Source organism: Chrysoperla carnea, chromosome 2 (genome assembly GCF_905475395.1).
Source record: "Chrysoperla carnea chromosome 2, inChrCarn1.1, whole genome shotgun sequence".
Lineage (NCBI taxonomy): Eukaryota > Metazoa > Arthropoda > Insecta > Neuroptera > Chrysopidae > Chrysoperla > Chrysoperla carnea.
The window spans coordinates 95,269,379-95,294,362 of NC_058338.1; the positions used below are offsets into that span (position 1 = coordinate 95,269,379).

At 31.9% G+C, this 24,984-nt stretch overlaps 1 protein-coding gene across 1 annotated transcript in view; it reads left to right on the forward strand.

The window, feature by feature from the left end:
• LOC123291747 (hormone receptor 4) overlaps positions 1–22,432 on the forward strand; it is a 65,536-nt gene extending 43,104 nt beyond the window's left edge. Inside the window, exons 2-8 of the mRNA XM_044872148.1 lie at positions 1,634–1,738; positions 12,652–14,769; positions 17,762–18,128; positions 18,219–18,636; positions 20,075–20,267; positions 20,891–21,057; positions 22,352–22,432. Coding sequence (XP_044728083.1) covers positions 1,634–1,738; positions 12,652–14,769; positions 17,762–18,128; positions 18,219–18,636; positions 20,075–20,267; positions 20,891–21,057; positions 22,352–22,432 — 3,449 coding nt within the window. The remainder of the gene's footprint in view (positions 1–1,633; positions 1,739–12,651; positions 14,770–17,761; positions 18,129–18,218; positions 18,637–20,074; positions 20,268–20,890; positions 21,058–22,351) is intronic.
• Positions 22,433–24,984: the final 2,552 nt, after the last annotated feature.

Genomic DNA, 24,984 nt, shown 5'->3' on the forward strand with positions numbered 1-24,984 from the left:
ATTTTTTATTCGCTTTTTAATAATTATAAAAGTTCATTTCCTCCTATGTTATATAAAACTTAAGATATTTAACGACCTAAGACTAAAAATAGTTTTGCACGAAATAGGGTATTTTACTATATTTGAAAAAGTACTTCAAAATGTTGATTTTGCTAATAAAAAGCCACAAAAAATTTATTTCGGAAAAATACACACGCTTTTTTGCCAAAAACTTAAACTAATTTTTAAACCTTTTTTAAACTGTCAAAAACGCGGGCATCCAATTTGATGACGTAATGTCGGTATCATTATACGAAATAACACAGATCAGTTTGACAGATATATTCATAGACAACTGATTATAGTAAATATAAATATTTATTATCTAAGGATATATTATACCCAGCTGTCTACACTGAACTAACTGATGGTTCATACCGATATGACATCACATCAAGGCTTGCCCGCGTTTTAGGTCGCGTGAAATACATTTTAAAAATTACGATTTTTAATTTTAATATTATAAAAGAAAAATGTACTTTTATGACTCGAAATCAGGATATTTAAGTATATTTTTACATAAATTTCAACTTTTTTCAAATTTCATAATTTATTTTTCACTACCGGAAGTACCCTATTGTGTAAAGAATTAGTTTTCAAAGACATAAAGTTATAAAACAAGTTAAAAAAAACAGTTGATTGAGTGAATTGTTGAAATACCCTGTATAGAAAATGTTGAATGTGTTTATTTATAAACTAAAAAAGCCATTTATTCGGCTTTGGAAAATTTTCGAATGAAGAAGAATTTTCGAGAAGTTTTTTCCAGAATGGTTTTTTTCGAGAATCTTTCACATGTAGAAGTTTCCGGCATATTTTCAACTCCCTATCTTTTATAGCTTTGGAGAAAATAGGCACCAAAGTTTTGTCCTAATTTGCGCCCTCATTGGTAAACAGTGATGTTTACGAAAAAAATGTTTCAAACAAAAGTTGCTAATTTAAGAAACATATTTTACATTTAAACTTTTGTACTATCTCTAATAGTTTACAAAATGAGTCCTACGGGCCCAAGACCCGATTGACCAACGAAGGACACACTTAGGCTATAGAGCCCATTGTGATACCATATATGTGTTTTACCACCTTTTCCGCATATAATTTCATTTTTCAGCCTCAATTTCAGAGGCTAAACTGAGTGCACCTCCTTCATGCATATACCATGTACTCCTTCATGCATCCCCATCACAACTATTAATTATATTAATCTAGTTGCCTCGGCGGGAATCGAACCCGCTACCCTGAGCATACCGCGGACGGAATTGGTTACGCCTTAACCAGCTTGATAAATTTTTTCGACTTTGAGTTATCGTTGATGGACAGACAGAGATACAGAAATGAACTAATTAGTTGATTTTATAAACACCTATACAAAAATTTTCTTCATATCATCAATTTTTTTAAGCGTTACAAACTTGAGACTAATCTTAATATACTCTGATATATGGTTCATATAAATAGGGTATAATTATTGGCGATTAGCTTCAAGATTAATTAAAATGCTCCTCAAAAAATGTCCAAGGGATTTTTTTTTATGTTACTATAAATAAAAGTTTGTGACATAAATATTTACTAACCATTTTGTTTTCTTTTGTTACAGGAATTATGACCGTTACGCGCACACCGTGTGAGCTCGACAAAATGAGCCTTTTCCAGGATCTGAAACTGAAAAGAAGAAAAGTAGATTCTCGATGTAGCAGTGACGGTAAGATTTTTCCTTATTATTTCTTCATTCAGAGAAATCATTCATTTAGACGTCGATAGAAATTTGAATAGGCAAAAAATGTATTTGCCTTGTTGACCACTAAATGGATGATTTTAAAAAAAACGATAAGGCAAATGAATATTTTATAATTATTTTCACTAATTATTAAGGAAGTCTTTTTTTTAAACATTCGGATTTTGAGAATACGACCACAAAAATTTTTTTCTGCGCAAAAAATGGAAGCCTAAAAAATTTCCTTATAATCTAAGATTCGAAAAAACCTTCAAGAGACTTTGAAAAGGAAAATATATGCATTACTTACATATCTTACACTGATTTTGTATTTTCTCCACTTCTGCTTCTAAAGCAATGTGTTTTTGAGAGTAAAGTGATTCAAATGAGATTTGAGATTATTATCTCATACAAACACTTTTAGGACATTTTGTTATAAACGCCGCAATTTATAACTAAAAATTCATTTTTCTAGATTTTTTAGAAGCAAATTACTTTCAAATAGTCTATTCTGCACGCTCTGAGGAGTGAAATAGTTCTTGATCAACTTCAATTTAGAAAATGTCCTTTCCGATTTTGCACTGGGGACAGTTAGAGTACCAGTAGTGCTGTGAACATATTATACGATATATACGACAATGGCGCGTTCTGAATGATCAAGAAACGGGCTAAAGCTCTTTGATAACTTTCATTAAACTGATCTCTTTCAAAAATGTCGACCGAACAGAAAGCAAAAGGTGGCATGTCATTTGAGAAAGTTTCGAAAAACAGATCACCTTCTTGCTGCAACTTCGTCTTCGATGGGAGGTGTCGGTATTTATATCATGCAAGGGTATGTCTCTTTCAAAAATGTTGACTTAAAAGATAACAACTCAAAGAAAAAAGGTGACACGTCATTTGAATAAATCTTGGAAAAAATATCACCTTTTTGCTTCAACTAGCTTTATTATGAATTTGCCTGCAAGGGGCCATATCGGTATTTATATCGCAAGGGTAAGATCCATTCGAAAAAATTAACTAAACAGATAACAACTAAACGGGAAAAGGTGACACGTCACTTGAGAAAATTTTGAAAAACAGATAATCTTTTTGCTCAAACTTGGTTTTCCGTTAATTTACCTGCAAGAGGACCTTCCTCGAATCAGGAGTATTGCTCCGGTTGCTTAATCGTAGTTCTGACCTGTGATCTAAAAAATAGGCGAATGCAATAACTCTCTATTTTAATTATTACTATTTGTTACGGTTTTGTACTAAATTTTTACTTTCCAAAAGGTAACCGCCTTAATCTTATTGTATTTGTATCGCTAGGGTATGAACCCTAGACCTTTACTAAAAAACAATACAAGTGCATTAACCTCTCTGTTGTACATCTGTTCGTAATGAAAGCAACAACAAAAAACAAAAAAGGTATTGAATTTAATGAACACCTTCCATGGTTCGTAATCAAACAATACAATACAAATTACCAACCAAAAAGTGAAATGCTATTATTATTAATTATATTTCCTATAAAGATATTATTCATGCATTCAATTCACTTTCTCTTATGTTTATGTTGTTTTATATATATAGTGTGTCCACCAATAGAGGTAACTATACTTGTAAATTTTCTTATTTTGCAATTTACGAAAAAAAGTCATTCTTTATTAAAAATTTTACTTATTCTGAAAAGTATTTAGGCATATTTAAAACTTCTAAATCATGTACAGGTTAGCCAAAAATTTGGTATCACTATTTTTCTTTTGGTAAACTAAACCTAAATTATTTAATTAATTACAAAATAAGTCACCCTATTAGCTCAGTTGGTTAAGGCGTAACCCATTCCGTCCACGGTATGCTTGGGGTAGCGGGTTCGATTCCCGCCGTCGCAACAAATTTAATTTAATTAATAGTTGTGATGGGCTGGTGTAGTGCATGATTACCATGAAGAATTACCATGTATGAAGGTCCTTCGTGGACAGCCAATATAACCTTACCTAACCAACAAATTAATAATAGTCTTAATAGTGGAATAAAGTCTATTTTACTTTACAAAAAATTTAGGGTTTTGATTGAAAAATGTGTTATAGTAGGAGGAGAACATATTAATTGATTTAATATTATTTTCTCTGTTACGTTTTTTAGTAATTACAACTTTTGTTCAAATAAAAATTGATCTTTTAATTAAATCACACAGATCTTTTTGATATTTTGTATAGTGTCATTATTGTTGGTTGCGAGCAACTTTTCTTAGTTCTTAGTAACATTTTATCAACTTGTAAAAGGGAAGAGTAGTTGATCAAAAAGAACAATAATGTTTTTTTAATTTTTGGCTACCCTGTACATTATTTTGAAGTTTTAAATATAGTTATATACTTTTCAGAAAAAGTAAAATTTTCATAAGGAATGATTTTTTTTCTTTAAATAAGAAAAGTATAGTTACCTCTATTCGTTGACACACTGTATATACGTTTTAATAAATTCATTTCACCACATTTTTGCAAGTCAGGCAACAACCGAAACGAACGCCTATGTTTCTGTTTTATTTTAAATTCAAACAATTGTAATATTTTCTCAGTATCTCTAATTTTGCTCGCTTAAACTATATTATACTAATAAATAGAGAGATATCAAAACAATGGTTTGTAGTTTTAAGAAGGCATGCAGAAGGAATTATTATTGTTTTAGTAAAATTCACAATAATAAAATAAACGTGTCAGTTCAATGACCTTTAAAAACTTTCGTTGTTTCTTGAACTTTCATATGTATCTCTCATTTCCGGTTATGTGCGTAATCAATGTTTAATCTTAATGTTAATATTCAATGGATGAAGTTTAACAATTTAACTTGTTTGGTGAAAATAATGTCTTCTGGATTTAGAAAGTATTAATGGATATATGGAGTTTAATTTAAGAACACTGCTTTATTCACGATAGTAAAGTGCTTTTTTACCCGAGTGGTAATGTGATTATCAGTCTATATATATGTATGTATGCGTGTGTGTATGAATGTGTTCCTATCTGACACACTAGAGACCGAACGCGTGTGCCAATTATGTTTACTCTTACGTCAATCGATTTGTCTCAATCTTGCGAGCGTCACTGTAGATAAGGTAGTCATGAAAACTCAACACGGCGACAACCAAAAACCGTCAAGAAAAGCAATACAATGTTCCCTTCCTTTCGCGACCCGAGTATTATGTGAGGAAATTAAACAATAGTAATCGTAGCGGGATCATTCCCGAAAATTCGGCTGTGATTTCACAGAGAGTCTTTATCTTTTGAAGAAGAGTCCTAACAACAGGGAGTGGATATACACACATAGTCAAGACTAAAATTTCTAGGTAGCACAGTTGCAGTTGTATGTGATAGTTAGAGCTGTCCATAAATGATGAATATTATTTGAAAGCTAAATCGGTTTCGGCCTAATAGCCATTCACAGAAAAATATTCCTCATTACTATTCAGTAGAAGATCAAATTCTATATACAGATGTTTTTAATAATAATAAGCCATAAGAGGAGAACCGCGAATGGGTCTGTAGCACCTAGTCAAAAATGTACTCAGTGTCCTGTCACCCGAAAGCGAGACATCTTCGGATAAGAAATGCTATTGCAAGCAAATAAATCTATTCTGCCGAGACCAGACCCCAAGCAGAAAGCCCATATCTTTTCCGCCGGGATCTCTGCCAGGATGGATGGATCCAAGGTTTCGGACCCGAACATTCAAAATCTGAAGAACATGTATGGAGGTTTCATCATCTTCCATACAGACCCTACAAGTGGGATCATCAGACATCCCCTTGTTATAAAGATGCTCAATCGATAGTGTCCTGTCAAGAGACCTGCCACAGTTGAATAGTCTAGCTGTGGTTATACACAGTTTGGTCTGTGGCAAGCCCTGCGCAAAGTCTCAGTCATGAAGGTTATAAAGAAGGAGAAAGATCGCTATGCACTAAAGCATTAGCGCACCTGTCCCTGAAAATTTGTATAATTTATAGTTAATTTTTAAGCCACCAGCCGCGCTGTCATCAAGAAGTAGTATCTGCGAAGTGGATGAAGTTAGTTGCATAATGTACAAATTGATATATCATTTCAAATTAGCGCACAACAGCCCGCCTTTATTCATACTTCTTAGCGGTCCTTCTTATAAGTTTCATGGTCTCAGTAATCAAAATGGGCTTGTGGTATCCATTCCTTGATTCGGATCCAGGCTCAGGTGACAGGGGCATTTGAAACGACTCCTCTCATGTCCATGAGTCCGCGGCTTCATTCTCTTTAACGCCTACAGAAGTTTTTATTCCCCAAATTTCTCTTTCGTAAAATATTAATTCCTTTCTGATAGTTATAACATTGACCTACGATTAAAATAGCCTCAAAAATTTACTAAAAAATTTGTTGTTAAATGATAGTAATAAATAACAATTTAAGAACAAGACAAACGAACAATAATCATTTGATTAACCTGTCAAAAACTTGCATACATTCACATACATTGGTAGAGGTTATGTTTAGAATTTAGAATCATTCTCACTTTTACATGCATACAAAGTTTATAGAATGAAAGTAAAAGTTGTTGGACGAGTTATTAAATCTAAATAGTTATTTTATAACTGAATAAGAAGTAAATTAAACTACCGTGTACTAATGGTCTTTAAAAAAAACAACAACCATTAGATCTTTAAACCTGTTACTTGATTTTGTTATTTATATAACTGCAGTTTTTTTTTTCTTTTTTTTTTTTTTGAAATTGAAAGTCATACTTGCGAGCTCTATAAACGTTAGTTCACACACACAAAGCTAATTGATTTTTTGCAACATGAAATCTAATCAGTTTCCTGTATTCAAACGAACGGATGGCAAAAATTGAGAAAGTTAGATAGAACTACATTTTTAAAAAAATAACTTGTTTATTTTAATTCCTGGTTTTTAGTTTTATATAATTTGCTGTTATATCATAAATGCAATTATAAGTTTATTTCCTGGCGGCTTTTTAATGAACTATTTTTAGAATGCAAATCAATTAATGTTCATTATTCAATAATTTCTTTTTGGTATTTAAATATAATAAATGTAAATTTTAATTGGTATAAGGTAGATTGTTAACTTATAGAGTTTTTACAATCTCTAATCAAATAATTTCCGACATGCGAATTTATGTTTCAGAACTACAGAATTCCTTTAAAATTTACTTTAAATAATGACAAGTTTTAAAGATTTTCCCACTATTTCAATGATTTGATTTTCACTAATTTGAAGATATCGATAAGGCCCTATCCGAAATTTTGTTTGCACAGGACAGCTATGTGAAAGAATCTATATTTTCGTCTTAAACACTTCTAAGACGCTGCTTTTAGTGGAAAAGTCAGGACGGTCCTGGTACAAACTTCCAGATTTGACCGCGCTGCAATTATTTATGCTTGCAGGGAGGTAGGAAGTTTGAAACGGTCTTGAAGCTTCGGTATGACTTTCTTCTCGCCTACCCGCATCGTCAAGATTAAAATTATATCCACAGGTTTCCAGACTTTTGTAGGTTTGTCCTTTTTGTCTACTATTAAACGTGATACTATCGACCAAATTAAGAACCATTATCCAAGATAAGAACCGTTATCTAAAATAAGAACCATTTATAACTTCTCGCCTCTCTACAAGCCACTAGCGGCCAAATCTGGAAGAGTCTAGCTGACACTGCGCCATATATTATTCCAATAATAAAAAAAAACCAAAAAATAAAATTTTGCCTGAAAGACATTTGGTTGCTTTACTTGCACGCATCTTGCTTTAATTAGCTCAGCCACTCTCAGACTCAAGATATACTTCATCCCTCCTTAAGTAGGGAAAAAAATATCCGAAATTCATCCTTCTTAAAATAAAATCTCGAAAATATTACCATCTCTTGAAATGACCACTATAACAAAAATCTCATAAATATCGTTCTTAAGGTAGTACGAGCGCCAAGGCAATTTTAGACTTGCGTTTGAAATTATTTGTACCTTTTTTTTTAAACTTTGATGATGAATGTTGTTATAATTTCATGAATGTAGCAAAAATGAAGATTACATTTTTCCATATCTGCCTTGGTTTTCGAAATATGAAAAGCTAAATAACTCAACAAAATTTTCAATTACAATATTTTGAAAATTATTCCAGATACCGCAAAATGTTATTCTTACTTTTCGTCTTATATTGGTCAAATTATTACATAATTCACCATCAAAATTGAAAATATATATTTTTTTAAATTTGTGTCCCCACTATCGTGCTCACCACACATCCTTAATTAATCGGGCACAACAGATTTTTTTTGTCTTCAATAATTTATTAAGATTTTAACTATAATTAATTTTTTTTCCCACCGGCTAATTTTGCTGAAATCTATGAAAACATATAATCCACCTACCGTTTTTTTAATATGTCTACTTTATAAGTCATTTATTTATTTAAATAATGATTCAACCCCATTAAAATTTTCATAATTGATTTAGACTTACTCCAACTACATACAAAAAAAAAAAACAAGCCTTTTATCCAAAATTGCCCTGGTGCTCGTACATTCTTAACATGCAGGTTTTTCAGGTCATTCTCGCTGCCATACTGCCCATAAACATAATGCGTAATCCTTATTTATTATTGTATACTTTGTAGTAGGTTGATGATTTCATTAATTATTTATTATATTCACAAAAAAAAACAAGCAGTGATGTGTCATCCTATAAACATTGGTTAGCTGTTCTGTGTACCTAGATTTCTTTATAAATCTTTGTATATAAATGACCTTAACACTGTTAAAATCTGTGTAATTTTCTTTGAATTACTTTCTAAATTACTTATTTCGTATATATCTTTAATGGAATTAATTCTACCAATGACATCGCATCTATTGCTTCGTTTCATTGGTTTCAAAAAGCAATTTTAAACTTTGATTTTATAAATGTATCTTTGTTTAATGCATATTCTAATTTTATTTCATTTTTTTTCGACCTTTTCAATTTTATAATCTCGTTAGGTTTTCTCATACTTAGAGCAGGTATATATGCCTTAGTTTTTAAACCTAGTATAACATGATCGTATTTTTCTTGCCTTATTCTGGTTTGAAACAAGAAATGTTAAGATTTTTCAGAATAAAGAATCTTAACCCAATAAAAATTGTAATGATTTAAAGAGCCCTGCAGAAATTTTCACACCAGAAAGTACCTTTCACACCACTTTTCTTGGACAAAATTTGGAGATTGACTAACGCCAAACATCTCTTCTTTGGCCTATTTGGCATTAAATAAAATAGATGGTAATTCTTCGTTACCTAACAAGAAAATTTTACTCCTTAAGTGTACACGGTAAGAAATTTTTTGCCGATACCACTATAGTTAGTATAGGCATGAACGGAGTAGGTACTGTATGGTTTCGAGGATTTTGATTAGCTATAAAATTTGAAACATTGACTGTTAGGGCGCTTGAGCCGATGTCAGTATGGCTCTCAGGCACTTACTGACTGTTGATATATATTCACAATACTTCTGGGGAATAGCACTATTTAACACTGTAATGTCACTAATGCTACTAATGTCATACCAGCAATATTTATTAAAATGACAAATTAGACTAAGAATAATAGAGTGGCGAGCAGTGTGACAACAAAACTAGAGTTTACATACACCTATACTGATTAGGATCGCAGTTTAATAATGCGTATTGATAAACACGCCAAAATCATAGCGGGAAAGGCAAGTAGACAAAAACATTGCGACATCTACAATGTAGCATAGGACTCTAGACCATACTGTCGAGTTGAACTTACTATTTATTAATGTAAGTGGCGCTAAACTTTTTATACCATCCAGTATTGTAAATAACGCCATAGTTATGGATCTTGCAGCAATATTATCTAGAGTATTATCAGATACTATTTGAGTATCTGTCTCTACACCATGCATTTCTTACCGTGTAGAATTCTACATTTATCTGCTGATGGAGAAACTGTAGGTATTCTGTAAGTCATCAGTGAAGCAATCTTTAGTTGACTCTAACAAATCATAGAAGGCTTACAGTTCTAAAAGCTAAGGCCTTGGATGAAAAATTTTTCTGGAATTTCGTTAGCATTGATGAAATGTAAAAGACAGAATTAGGATGTAAAAAAAAAATAAATAAGAAGAATCTGCTGATATTTGCAGAAGTCCTGATGAAGAAGTCCTTTTAAAATTTTGTTAAAAGTGGTATTTATCTAGCACAATAATTCTGACACTGGTAACAGACTGCAAACACGTGATTTCCCCAATTCCATTATTATTATTATTTAAAATAGCCTTGCATAAAGAATATCATGGTTTAAAAATATCTCATCAAGAATAACGGTATAACTTTCACATTGTAAAAAAAAAAAACAACAGATCCTTTAATATCATTAACTTTATTTGATAAGAATCATTTGAAACATACAAACAATATTTATTCTTATCTTCTCAAAAAAGTTTATTCAAACACATGATTAAGACCGATTTATTATGACAATTGACTCAGTGGCGTAGTGAGCTTAACTCGCGCCCGTACCACAATACCTGTTTAGCGGCCCCTCTGCATTCGAAAACCATATAATTATTATATGTAAAATATACTCGCAAATTAATAAATAAATAAAGTTATGCTAGGCTTTAAATTTGAGACAAAAATTGAGAAAACAAGACTAGTATTGAAATGTGTATGATCATCTGAATTAGTTCAAAAGATACCTATTATTTATCTCTAACCGGGCATTCTCCGGACATTTTACGGCGTCTTCTTACACGTATTGTTGTATCAATGTCCCATTTTTCACAAATAGACTTCGCTTTTTCTATTACCTCTTCACAGAGCTTGTCTCGAATTTCGGCTAGTTCAGTCGCTAATCATTCAAGATCATGTTTAACATATTATTTTATTAGACAAATCAAGAAAAGAGATTAGTTATCTGTGTCACCACACGGCGTAGATGCCATAAGGAAATGCTGACAGACACAGGTCGAATCTCAGCCCTGCCAGTAGAAAAGTCGTGCCTTTTCTCTTATGGTACTAAATTAAAAATATATTTCCCAGAAATTAATTATAATAAAAATAAAAATTTTCCAGCAATTTTTTGTTTTACGGACTATTTGGCGCCCTTTGTGAGTAGCGCCCAGGATATGATGCACTCCCTTGCCCTGCCCTCGCTACGCCACTGGATTGACTATTGACTTTAAAAAAAGATAAACTTTTTTTTGGTAGTTTTTTCATCTTGATTCTTTGTAAAAACAAACCCATGAGCGCAATAAATAGATATAGTAAACAACATATATTGATTTGTCACAAGTTTTATTTGTTGCATTTACGCGGAAACTGTTTTGATAATAATTATAAATTCAAGGTGCACTAGATCGCAAAGATGACGCCACTCAATGCCAAATATCCTTTCTTCTCTTCAATAATTGCAAATAACACATTTTTTTTTTGTAATTTTTACGCATAACTTTGTGTTCAGTTCATTCATTTTTTTTTATTTGTCATCATCATGTCAGATCCCACCTTGGATTGTTTAGTAATAATCGCATGCATTTATTATTATATTTTACACAATGGGTTGCGTTCAGAACACATGTGTAGTTTTAATTTTTGCTCAGAGGTTAGTAAACTAAAATGTAAACGATATCTTAATACATCTCTTTGTGTTAATGAGCTCTAACTACCCACAAAGATTTCGATGTGACCGAATTGTGCGATTTTGTTTATTTGTCAGTTCCGGTTTCTTTGGATACAGCTATGATTACTGTGGCAGCCAGCTTAAACTCGTAAGTGGGTGATTCAAGCTTCAATTTAATAGCTTTTTGATAACAAGTGAAATTTACAAAACTTAAAAAAACCTCGATAAATTTTTTCGGATATGGAATCCTAAACTCGCACTTGAAACATAGCTAAGAACACTCTCCATTAAGTTACCTGTCAAACGAAACAAACGAAATTAAGTACTACGATACCACAGACAGACAGACACACACACATAGCGATCAAACTTATAAGACTCCTTTAGTTCGGGGGTTAATAAAAGAAAAAATAATCACGAAAATGAGGCTGATTTTAAAATGATCGACTGCCGCAATCAAAGAAGTTGGAAGTAACTCTCTTATATCTGTACCAAAACACATTCTTTGAGATAATAATAAATATACTCAACCAAAGTATTAAAGGAACATTTTTTTAACACCAAAATTAAACCAAAAATTCAAAAAGCAGTATCTTTGCGAAAAATTATCGAATTTAAAACTACAATAGCTCATTTGAAAACTTATATTTTTCAAGTTTTGTAATCCACTGCTCAAAAATTGTTATCACCCCTTGCCGCTTTGCAAGGAGTATTGAAAGAGTGAGAAATGTCATCCCTAATTTTTATATAAAGTTTAGAAGTGTACTAAAATTTTATAAATTATTGTGCAACAAATTTTGGTAGAAAAACGAAAGTTGTTAAAACCACTCTTTGTACGAGCTTTTTGGACGATATTCGCTTTCCAAGCAAAATTAACACTTCTGGATGTAAAATTCTGTATATTCTGAGATAGATCATCGCACTGAAATTTATCACGTATCGTTCGAAAATTTAAACTGACTTTTTTTAAACTCTTGCTTATTGTTTTTGAAAAAAAAATTTACCACTCTACCACTTTTTGTTTTTAAAACATTCCAAAAACCAGAATTTTTTCCGTGTTTATTAAGTATTAAATGTTCCTTTAATACTTTGGTTGAGTGTATGTTCAAAACACTACTTGAGTGCTCAGTGAGAAATATTCTAATATGGTTCCTGTTAAAGAAAAGATTGAAATCTGTTACACTTCTTCTTTCCTTTAATAAAAAATAAAATTCATTTGCCTTATTTGTATATTTATGTTTTTAGGACACGTCCTAGTAATGCGTTCACTTGTCCACAGGCGAGTCCGTCGCCGATACTAGCACCTCATCACCAGACATAGTTTGTCCACCAAGTCCAAAAATCATATCATCGGAGCTCACAATGGCAACATCTGCGCGTAGCCCACAAAGTCCAGATTCATTGACAAGCGGAGGAGGAGGAGGAACAACAGATCGTGGTAACCCAGAACGTGATGGTTCATCCGAATTACTATGCAGTATGGGTGAAGAACCAACGAATTCAAGTGTATTTGATGGTGGGGGTCGTCGAAGTAGTACACCACAACAAAGTGTCAATCCAACACCCCCACCACCAGAACCGTTTCCATCACAGACTCCCCCACCACAAAGTGTTATTCGAGCACCACAACAACACTGCCCTCCAAGTCCTCAACAACAAACGACCGTACGAACAATCAGTACAAATCATCATCAAAGAGGAATCAAACGATCCCATAGTCCAACGTTCCATTCTCCCCATGATGTTAGTCCGGTAAGATGTCAGCAAACACCACCACCTCAATCAAATGCTGTAAATGTTATAAATGTAACCACCAGTAATTCTCCACAAAATACACAATCTTCACCACCGATTTCACCTTCAACGCCTCAACAGGTGATGCGTCAAAGTCCCTTACATTTTATTTCACAACATCCGCCCGAAAGTCCTCACTCACGGCAATCTCCTATACCCCCGTCGAATAATCAACAAGAAATATCCATAATGTATAATCGACAAAACTCGAATAAAAATGAAAATTCGAGCAATGTTCGAACCATACAACATAGTCCCAGCATACAAATCAAAACAGAACCACAATCAACTTATTTAATACGTCAAAGTCCGCTACATATTTTAAAAGAATCATCTCGACCGCAAAGTCCAAATAATCCAAGTGGTGTAGCCACAATTCGTCATACACCACAAAGCCCAATCCATAATATTCGTCAGAGTCCCGTGCACTTACAAATATCCCCAACTAGTTTACACATAAAACAATGTCCATCAAGTCCTGTACACCATAACATGTCGTCACCTCGTCAAAGTCCTATCCAACACATACAACAAGGACAACCAACGTCACAATCTCCAGGTTCCCCACGTCGTATCAATAGTCCTTTATCTAGAAATACTCCAGGTGTGATCACATCACAACAAGCAGCTGTAATACAATCACAATTTTGGGTACAAAATACACGAATCAATGGTGTTAAACCAGAATTAATTGGTGGTAGCTTTGGCGCTACAACAACCGGAGGTTTATTAGGCGCAACGCATCAAGATATGAAACCACCGTTAATTGTACAAAGAAGTGCGGCCACAACTAGTCCACAGATACGACCGACGCCAACTGTAATAATGGGGGAAGTAGGTGGTGTCCGAACAATGATTTGGTCACAACCGCCTAGTAATTTAAGCGTAACAACTCCACAAACATCATCGCTAGATCCAGCACAATTACATGCATCCACATCGAGTTGGAGCAGTTCAAATAGTTCCAGTTCAACAATCGGAACAAATCCTGAAGAGAGTGCTGCGCAAATGTTATTAACATTAGGACAAGATCGTAGTCGAAATACACCATCAAATCGTATATTACCTGGAAATAAATCGCAAACATCTCCAAGCGTATCTCAACAACAACAGCATACCGTTGTGCCTTTAAACATGGAAAGACTGTGGGCTGGTGATTTATCCCAACTGCCAGCAAATCAACAAACTCAAGCTTTAAATCTAAGTTCGTCGCAACAGCAACAAAGTATCAATCCGGTTGGATCGATAATGTATCTAAATCGGCCGAATAACACAAACGATATTAAACCACAAATAAATGCGACTGGAATGACTACATTATTACCGGATAGTGGTCATTCGCATCATCCACACGACCCAACCGATAATCCAGACGAGGAAGATCAACCGATGATTTGTATGATTTGTGAGGATAAAGCGACTGGATTACATTATGGTATTATAACATGCGAAGGATGTAAAGGATTCTTTAAGAGGACGGTACAAAATCGACGAGTTTATACATGTGTGGCCGATGGTAATTGTGAAATTACAAAAGCACAACGAAATCGATGTCAATATTGTAGATTTAAGAAGTGTATCGAACAGGGGATGGTGTTACAAGGTTTGTATTTTATTTCTTTCCAAATATACTACACTACATGAATAATATCGATTCATCCATCGGCGTAGAATGTAGGGGGCTTTAGCAATTAAATCTCCCCTCTTCTAAGCTTATGGAAGTCAAGTATTTTAAATATAAAATTTAGATTAAGAATGTACGAGCACCAGGGCAATTTTTGATAAAAGACTTGATTTTTTGTTTTTATATGAAGTTGGGCTAAGTTTTAAATAAATAAATGACTTCAAAAGTCATTAAATTTATTTAATGTTAAAAAAATTTAACATTGATCTTATGGGAAAACGGTAAATGGATGAAATGTTTTCATAGATTTCTCCAAAACAGTCGGTGGAAATTTAAAAAACAAAAAAACTATTTATATTAAAGTTAAAATGTAAATAAATTATTGAAAAAAAAAAAAAAAAAAAAAAAAAAAAAACCGTTGTGCCCGACTTATTAAGGATGTATGAGCACGGTAGTGGGGATACAAATTAAAAAATATATATATATATATATATCCAATTTTGACGAAAAATGAAAATTTTATTTTATTATTTGGCTTTCAACATGTCGAAAACCAAGGCAAATATCGAAAAATTGTATTCTTATTTTTCGTCGACATTCATGAAGTTATAACAAAATTCATCATCAGAATTGAAAATAAAGTACAAATAAATTCAACCACGAGTCTAAACTTGCCTTGGCACTAGTACTACCTTAAGTAGTTTGTTGATAGACTGTCAGATATTCGCGATCGCAAGATACGGTGGCGCCGCGCAGGGAGTATTAGTGAAACTATTATAGAGGATTTTGAGTTTTGACAGCTATACAAGTGCTGAATGTTTTTTTTTGTTGAGATGGAAATTATCAAAAATGAAAAACGTTGTGGTGTTCCCCAGTGTGGGAAAACAAGATCTACAGGCTCACTTGTCGCACAATGTCGCAAAAACATGCTTGCACTTGCTTCCGGCGCCCGCTTTGCAAGAACAATAGCATTCGATTTTTTTGTTGTCATTGGCTACAAACACTTTGATTTAGATCTCATGAGGTTTCTCGGTGATGTTCGACGTTTGCAAACATGAAGATTTGATTAATAAACAATTATTTTGCTTCGATTGGATACCACAGAAAAACAAGTTTTTGGAACGAGAAAGCGCCTCTCCTTCCATCAACGGCCTTACTGATCCACCAAGTAGATAAAATATATCACCAATATTAATATCCAGGGCTTTCTCCATGTTAAAAAAACAAATAAACAAAAAAAAATGCAAAAATTTATTTTGACAACTTGAACGAAAATCCTCTATATCGGCCATATTGCATTCACACCAGAGCCATCTCTAGGTAATTTCGTTCGCCAATAAGACAGAAAAAACTAAACAATTTTTTTATAGTCTTCCAATGATAAGGGGCTATTTACAGTCACAAGAAACAGGAAAATATATAAAATAACATGCATAACGCATTAATGCATAGTTAAACATTAACATTTGTTTGTGAAAGAAAACAGAACAACTTTTTACAGTCTGCCATTCATTTGAATTAAAAGTAATTCTGTTCAATAAACTAAAAATTTATTGGCAGACGATTTTATCGAGCACAAACTGTAACATAACAATATTTTTTTTTTTTACGAAATAAACGTATTTATGTTAAAGTTTATCCACGACAAAACCGTCTGTCAATAAATTTTGAGTGTATTTAACAGTCTTGTATTTCATTCAAATGAATGGCAGATTGTAAAAAATTGTTTTTATTTTTTTCTGTCACTATCTGACAGTGTATGACTATAAAAAATACACTCTGATAAAATTTGACTTTACTTTATAATTTTCTCGAAATTTCTATTTTTTTCTAATTTTGTTCAATTGTCCCAGTTCTTCTTGAATTAGATTTTTAATTAAATTTCGATTTTTTCCCCAATTTCTTAGATCAATTTTTGTGTTAAATAAATACGTATTTCGAGTACCATGTAGTCATCATCAGTATGAATTAGCTAATTGTAATTACTCTTATAGTGTGTGTTGCTAATTTAATGAAGGTCTACACGAAAAATCGAAATTTTATTCGAAATATCCTAGAGTTTTCATTCATTACATTTGATAATATTTATACCAGTTATTCTTATTATTTTATTGTATGAGACGTCTCAAAACAATCAAATAGAAGAGCAGAACATAAAGGAAAAAATTCTAAGAAGAAAAAAAAGTTTTGCAGTTTTGTGATCCAATGTATCTTTAACGAAATATAGCTACGTTAATTATCGTTTAAAGTCTTTTAACTTTAACGTTAGAAGTTCTAAAATACATATTTCTAATTTTTGTAACCAGCATTTTAGAGAAAAATGCGAAGGAAATAAAATGTAAATATTAATAAAACTTCAACTTTTTCTATTATAATAATTTTAATTTGGCGCACGTAAAACCACTTGGAATCTAACATTTTCCACGATATTGCCAATATGTCTCCTAGTATGTCTTCATGTGAGCCAATCACAGTGCCCTTAGAGCCTTAAAATTAGCGTTCCAAGGAACTCAATATCATGGCAGTTCATATTAATTTCATGTGTTGGATTTTAATGAAATAATCTTGTCGTCTGAAAGTACGGGATAGTTTGAATCAAATCCGGTATATCTGATTTTTAACAGACTTCGATTTTTGACAAAGTTGCGTTCGGTGCTCGAGGTTACAAACTTTGGACTATTCATTGGACCAACATCATAAACAACTCTGCTAAAAATCAGAACTACCGGATTTGACGCAGACTGTAATGAATAAAGTTACTGTAATATTTCCATTCAAATTTTGTACTTTTAGAAAGTGTTACCTAAATGTCGTCAATAAACAATGAAGGGGGGGGGAGAATCAATAAGGATAGGAGGGAGTGTAAAAAAATATGACCAAAAAGCGTTCTATGGTTTATTGACGAGCCCTTTAATAGAAAATTTTAAAAATTAACTTTCAGTTTTATTAACCGTAAACGATATATTTCTAGCGGTACGAGAAGATCGAATGCCTGGTGGTCGTAATAGTGGCGCTGTTTACAACTTATACAAAGTAAAATATAAAAAACACAAAAAAACAACAACCAAACAACAAGCAGCTCAACAACAGAAACAACAACAATTAGCAGCTCAACAGCAACAGCATCACGGACATCCGGACAAGACCACAACCCAACTACATCACTTACAACAACATGGTGGACATCATCCACATGGCATCATTAAAACAGAAACATCAGCGGGTGTTACACAAATTCCAGCACATTTAGTGAACGGTACCATTTTAAAAACAGCATTAACAAATCCAAGTGAAGTTATCCATTTACGACAGCGATTAGATAACAATAATCCTACAGTGTTAACCGTCAGTAGTAGTACACAACAAACGAATAACAATAATCGTGATAATAATCGTGATCGGGGTAACGGTGGTGGGGGTGGTATTAGACAACAATCGAACATAAACATGTATCATCCACGATCAAACGTTGATTCGATTGATCAAACATTATCAATGATACAAACATTAATTGATTGTGATGAATTTCAAGATATTGCTACGTTACATAATATTGATGAGCTATTAGATAATAAAACTGATTTAAGTGAGAAATTATGTCAAATTGGTGATTCAATTGTATATAAATTAGTGCAATGGACAAAACGTTTACCATTTTATTTAGAATTACCTGTTGAAGTACATACACGATTATTAACACATAAATGGCATGAGTTATTAGTGTTAACAACATCCGCATATCAAGCGATACATGGTACATCATCATCTGCATCAGCTGTTACAAATAATCAAACGAAATTATCATCATTCAACTCTGATCATACGGATATTGATTTTACACAGGAAGTATGTTTATTCTACAATTTATTCTATAAGCCCGGGATCTTTCAAAATTGTAATAACAAGAATTTATTTATCTAAATATTTGTGTTACCAACTTGTAACACAAATATTTCGGAAATGGTCATACAATGGCGGACTTTTAAAGTTTCGTGTGTGAAAAATATAATATTTATTTCTGTAATATTTACATATTTCATATTAGCCTTTAATGCTCTATAGTAAGACTCTATCTAGCAACAGAAAAAAAAACTACAGGTGTTAGCTTGCATAGATACATAATATTTAACGGAAATGTTGTTTACTATGTTGTATATGCTACATATACATATATAAAATATATGCATGTAATAATTTTTGACAACCTAAAACGTTACTGAACAATTATACAAAACATTAAAATTGCTGTTTTAATTTTTTCGAAAATCGATAGCTTTCGGAGGACATGTAACTTAAAAATATGTCATTCTTGTATTTAATCGAAAGAAAACACGCTAGCAACAGAAAAATGCTTTAGCCAAAAGTTGTCAAGAGCAATAGAGGACATTTGCCTGTCTCCATGACTTTGAACTAAAATTATCGATAAACTTTAAGCGAATTTCCTTCGATTAAGGACGTTCGGTAGAAGTAAAACTCACCAATGAATTTTTTTGAAATGTTGACCAGATGATCATATTGTTGTTGCAATAAACGTGCTAAAATTTCAAGAGATTCATCTGTTTCGTTTTCGGGACATTGAACTTCAAAGTTCAGTCATTTTAACACGGTCGCTTAAGGGGAAAACTGATAAAAACTCAGTTTTAAGAAAATTGGCCCAATGAACTTCGCCAATTTTCGATCATCTGATTCGTTTCGTCGACAAAAACGGAACGCCAACGTCGCAAGTACTATACATATACGATGTGTGCACATGACCACCCATCCAAGATCCGTACGGCAATGTCAAGTCTTCATTCATGGTTAGTTTTCCCTTGTCGCGCAAATATTTCCTCCCGCTATCTCTACCGAACGTCCTTAAATGCAACAATTACATATTGTTAAGTCACATTTCCTCCGAAAGCTAACGATTTTCGACAAAAAGCTTCGAATCAAAATGTTAGTTTTTTTATGAGGATCAACTTTCTAATTTAAAGTGTTATTGTATCTCTTATCTCTTAGGATCTAAATTTTCCATTAAAGCAACCTGGAGAACTAGATCAATTCTGATGTCAGAACATGATGTCTTCCATCAAACTCTGCAATTTCCGTCAAAGTTATTTTTTGATTGGTTAACTACAAACTAAGAGCTATTACCTATTATATAGATTAAAATGGTCCACCCAGTATGAGAATTTAAAGTTTCCTTTGTCTCTAATACTAAATCAATTGTTTGCCAATCTAGTCTAATCAATTTGATAAAATATCTTTTTCTGTAAATTTAATGAATTTAATTTAAATTTTAAAGGTTAGTACAAATTTATGTGTACTCCAAACTTGTTTAACATCAATGATGGGTCGACCCATAACAATGGATCAATTGAGACAAGATGTTGGTTTAATGGTTGAGAAAATTACTCATGTTACATTAATGTTTCGGCGTATAAGACTTACAATGCATGAATATGTTTGCCTTAAAGTGATAACCATGTTGAATCAAGGTAAGATGTCAAATAACTGTTAAATATACTGCGGGACAATCAAATAAGATAGGAGGAACGAGTGTTGTGGTGTTAACTGTTAAATATACTGCGGTCCATTTTGGTGTTTTTATTAGAATATCATGTATTGTGGACAAGTGAAAAGTAAAAAATTAACAAAAGTTTAAAAAAATCATGAAATGTTCCTAATTTGCGCCCTCACGGGTAAAAAATGATGTTTACGAAAAAATGTTGCAAACAAAAGTTGTTTTTTATAAGGAATATTTTTTATATTTAAACTTTTGTTTGATCTCTAACGGTTTACAAAATGGATCCTACGGACCAAAAACACAATTGACCTATGTTGCTCATTTATGAACTCAACCTCACTTTTTACGCCCTAAGCACGCCATAAATATTCCAGCTTGATATCTCTTTTCGTTGTTGAGTTACCGTGTTTGTAGACAGACAGACAGGCGAATAACCGGAAATGAACATCTATACCAAAATTTTGTTCGTAGCTTTAATATTTTTAAGCGTTAAAAACTTGGGACGAAACTTAGTATACCTTGATATATATTACAGGTTCTAAAAATCGATTAATACTAGAATTTTTCCAAAAATTAAATGTTTTTTATTTACAGGACGTTCCGGTAATGGAAATAGTGGGAATGCTAGTGGCGGTAACGCAGGTAATACTGAATTAGAAACAATACAAGAACGTTATGCATCTTGTTTGCGTGCACTTACACATCATATGCACCCGCAACAGCCGCAACGATTTCAAGAACTTCTAATTCGATTACCTGAAGTAAGTATTTGTTCAAAAGTTTCGTAAACCTACATTCATCTTAAAAAATATAGAATTTTCGTTTTATCAAAGATGGCGAAGTTATATTTCTCGTTTGTTTCAGTGCTGACTGAGATTACGATAATAGAAATAGTACATTAAAATCATAAATATCAATTTGATGACCAAATAATACTTTGTAAAATGAATTTTCTACAATTTTATCAGAATTGCTTCGAAAAACAAGCTTTCGTACAGTATAATATCTCAAAAACTATTCAAATGATCGTTAAATGAAACGGATTATTGTATTTTTGGGGTAAAAATTACTCTATGCCGAGTTTTATGAAATTCCGAAGGGTGGAACCCCTTAAGAAAATTATAGAAAATCAAGAAAAATTTCTTCTCCAATTTTAATAAAACTAAAAAAATAAGATAAATTTGACCCAAAAAAGACAAAATTTGAGTTAATTAACGATTGGGAGAATAATTTTGAAGGTATAGTTAGAAATTGATCTGAAATATCATTTTTCTCAATAATTACTCACCTAATCGTTAAATGCAACCGTTTCTTGTATTTTCATTTTTTATTTGAGTCAAAATTACCCTTTTTCCCAAGTTTCATTAAATTCTGAAATAAAACTTTTTTGTGATTTTATCAATTCTTTCAAAGTGATTCATTCCTTTTAAGAAAATCGCAAAAAAAATTAGAAACAATATTTTTGCCTACGATTTGATTTAAAACATTTTCTAGAGTTATTTTGATAAAAGAAATACAAAAAGCGCGTTCCTTTGCCGATCGTAGTTTCTGAGATATTGCCCAAAATCTTATTCGAAGACCGATATCCGGAAGCCATTTCAGCCAATATCTCAAAAACTTGGAGTAATGTTGACCCAAAAAAAAAAATCAGGTCCCTTTTACGATTGGACGAGTAGTTTCTGCAATATCGCCTAAAATCTACTCAAAAATTGCCTATGAAAAGTTTATATTCCCCCTTCAAAACATTTTTCGGATGAAAGGAGGTTTTCGGAACATTATTGATAACTGTTGCAACTCTGAAAACTGGCGATAATAATTCGAACTAATTAAAACAGGAAGTTTTCAGTAGTTCCAATTTAGACTAACAGATAGCATTAATGTACTTACCATTTTTAATGGCCAATAAAAATATTCACATTCAAAGCAGATATACTCCGAGTATCCGTTTTCAGTAGTTTTAATTTAAATTACCCGGCTATCATTTATTAATTTCAAAAAAAAAAAAAAAAAATTAGTATTTCATACATTTTATAATAAAAATACTTTCTTTTTCAGATTCAGTCAGCTGCCGCATTATTACTTGAAAGTAAAATGTTTTACGTTCCTTTTCTATTAAATTCAGCGATCCAAAGGTAGTATGAAATGAAAACATAAAAATGTTTTATTTTCTAAGTGTGTTTCAATTCAAATTTTTTGTTTTTTTTTTTTTATATTCAATTTTTTTGTTTTTTTCTTATAAACCGTTATTATTATTTTTTAAAACTATTTCATACAACAAACCAAAAAACCGAATGATGGGTCTCATGCGTCGTTGTATTTTTTTCAAAACACATTTTTTTTTTATATATAAATAATTAATTTTTATATTTTCCTATTTTGAGAGCATTCATTGAAAGCACTTTTTTATATATTGTAAATCAGCTTCTTTTTATTATAGCTAATAATGTCTATTTCTACACTAAGTTAATTTTTTTAGATTTTATATAATTATTTTTCGAAAAAATAAACCAACAGGTTATGGGGCCCAGTTTAGCATTTGATTCATTTCAGAATGACTGGAAAATTGTACAACTAATCGTAACTATTAACAAAATTTTTTCCTCTACGAGAATGTTCACACCCTGTTTACTTCTCCTTCAGACGCCCTGGAAAATTTTTAATTTCGTGGAAAGCTTAAAATTCTTGAGTTAAGGTTGCATTCACATGAACAACTTGTTTATACTTAAGGAATATTCATGAATGTCAAATTTGCCTCACAATGATAGCGGTTGGAAACTACGAAGATAGTCGAAGTATAAGGAAGCCATCTAAATTGCATTTTCTTTAACGACTTTACTGAAGTGATTAGAAGAACTATCACAGATTAAAAGCACGAAAAGTTAAAAAATTTTCAAAATGTTATTCCAATTGAAATTTTGAAGAAAAAAAAAACATTTTCAAATAAGTTTGAGAGAATCTCTCTACGCGACTGTTCTGAAAGGTTAATGTCAAACTTGCCGCATAATTAAAATTTTCCAATCCTTCTGAACGTCCCCTGGCTATGAAAATTTTCTCTCAGATGAAAAAATTGTTAATCATGACTTTGATAATAGTTTTTGAATGTCAAATACTAAACGTAACCCTAAACCTACTACAAGCACATAACGAAACTTATATGCTAAATAATAGAAAGGAGGATATAAGTTCCTCTGTTAGCATCCCCACGTTGGTTACGTGCTTGAAATACCTGCAATTAATAATACAGAAACTGACCTATTATACTGTGAATTGAGTTGTTGATTATAATTAAAATTATCTATGAAAATTATAGCTGTCAAGGCCAATGTCATAACATTTTTGAGATAAGATAACTACCAACTTTTTTTTCCGCGAATAAATATCTAAAAAGACTGAATTAAATTCGCGACTTATAAATATTCATTTTTATCATCAAATGAAATAGATTTTGCATATATTTTTTACTAATTAGGGAAAAAAATTTTATTTTCTGTATTATTAAATTAAATAAAAAAAAAGATTTTATTCTAAAAATGAAAGAGAAAATATTTATATTATGGCAACTTTTTTTTATATTTAAATAAGAAATTTTGAGAAAAAAAAATTGTATCGTTTGGAAAGAAACACATAATATATAAATGGATAATTTTACGGTGGGGTTTTAGGGCACTGCAAATGGAAAGTGATATTTTCATATTAAAAAATTATTATTTAGGCGCACCTTTCAATTTTCTCGGTCCAACTGCATTTTTAACCTTATAACACCAGAGCATCATATCTTTTTTGCTTTCATACATTTCTTTACATTTCCTCTTCGAAAAAGTTCGTCATATTTCCTTTTTTTCTACCTTTTCTTTCGTTGTTTCCTTTTCTAAAATATCGCGTCTCGATTAAATTTTCAGTGATTTCGTACTAATCTTCTATCTTTTTATTTTTTTTCATTGGTTTACTCTTACTCTAAGCTATGTTGTGAAGCCCAAGAATGATAAAGCCAGCTACAGATATTCTTCACGGAAACCCTATCGATTAGTGAATATACTCTCGGCGGATCTAGATCAGCTTCTATCCTTCACGTTTTATTACATTCCTCTAAAAAGTTTTTTTAACTCTATTTATTCTGACTATCTTTTATCGCTTTCTTTCATTTTCTCTCTTCTTTAATATCAATCTGTCAGTTTCCTTCTCTTATATTATTCCACTCTAAAACATGTTTCGGCGATCTAGGGCGATAAAATCGACCGTAGTTATTCTTTGAAAAACTCTACGGTCAGTGAGTATGCTAGAACCAATGCAGTTAATAATTGGTTTCGGCGTGATAATATTTTCAGCCTTTTAAAGTAATCAAACTTATCTGTAATTTTCCAAACTATTTTCTTTATTCTATCTTCCGTCTCTTTCCCTCGGCTACGTTTAGCAGTAAAGAGCAATTCTATTTTATTAAAGAGTTCTATAATTGTTACAAAATATAACGCTTTAGGGCGGCGAGAAAAAATCTAGACATTTAGTCTTACAGAAAAAATAAATTATCAATATATAGGTTGGTAAATTTTTCAAGATTAAATCAATCACCTAAATCGATGTGTTATCCACGATAACCACGACTATTGTTATAAATTTAATAGAGCATTTAATAATTTGCAACGTTTCGTATTCATTTATTTCTTCTTCAGTATATGTTCATCCTTAAAATA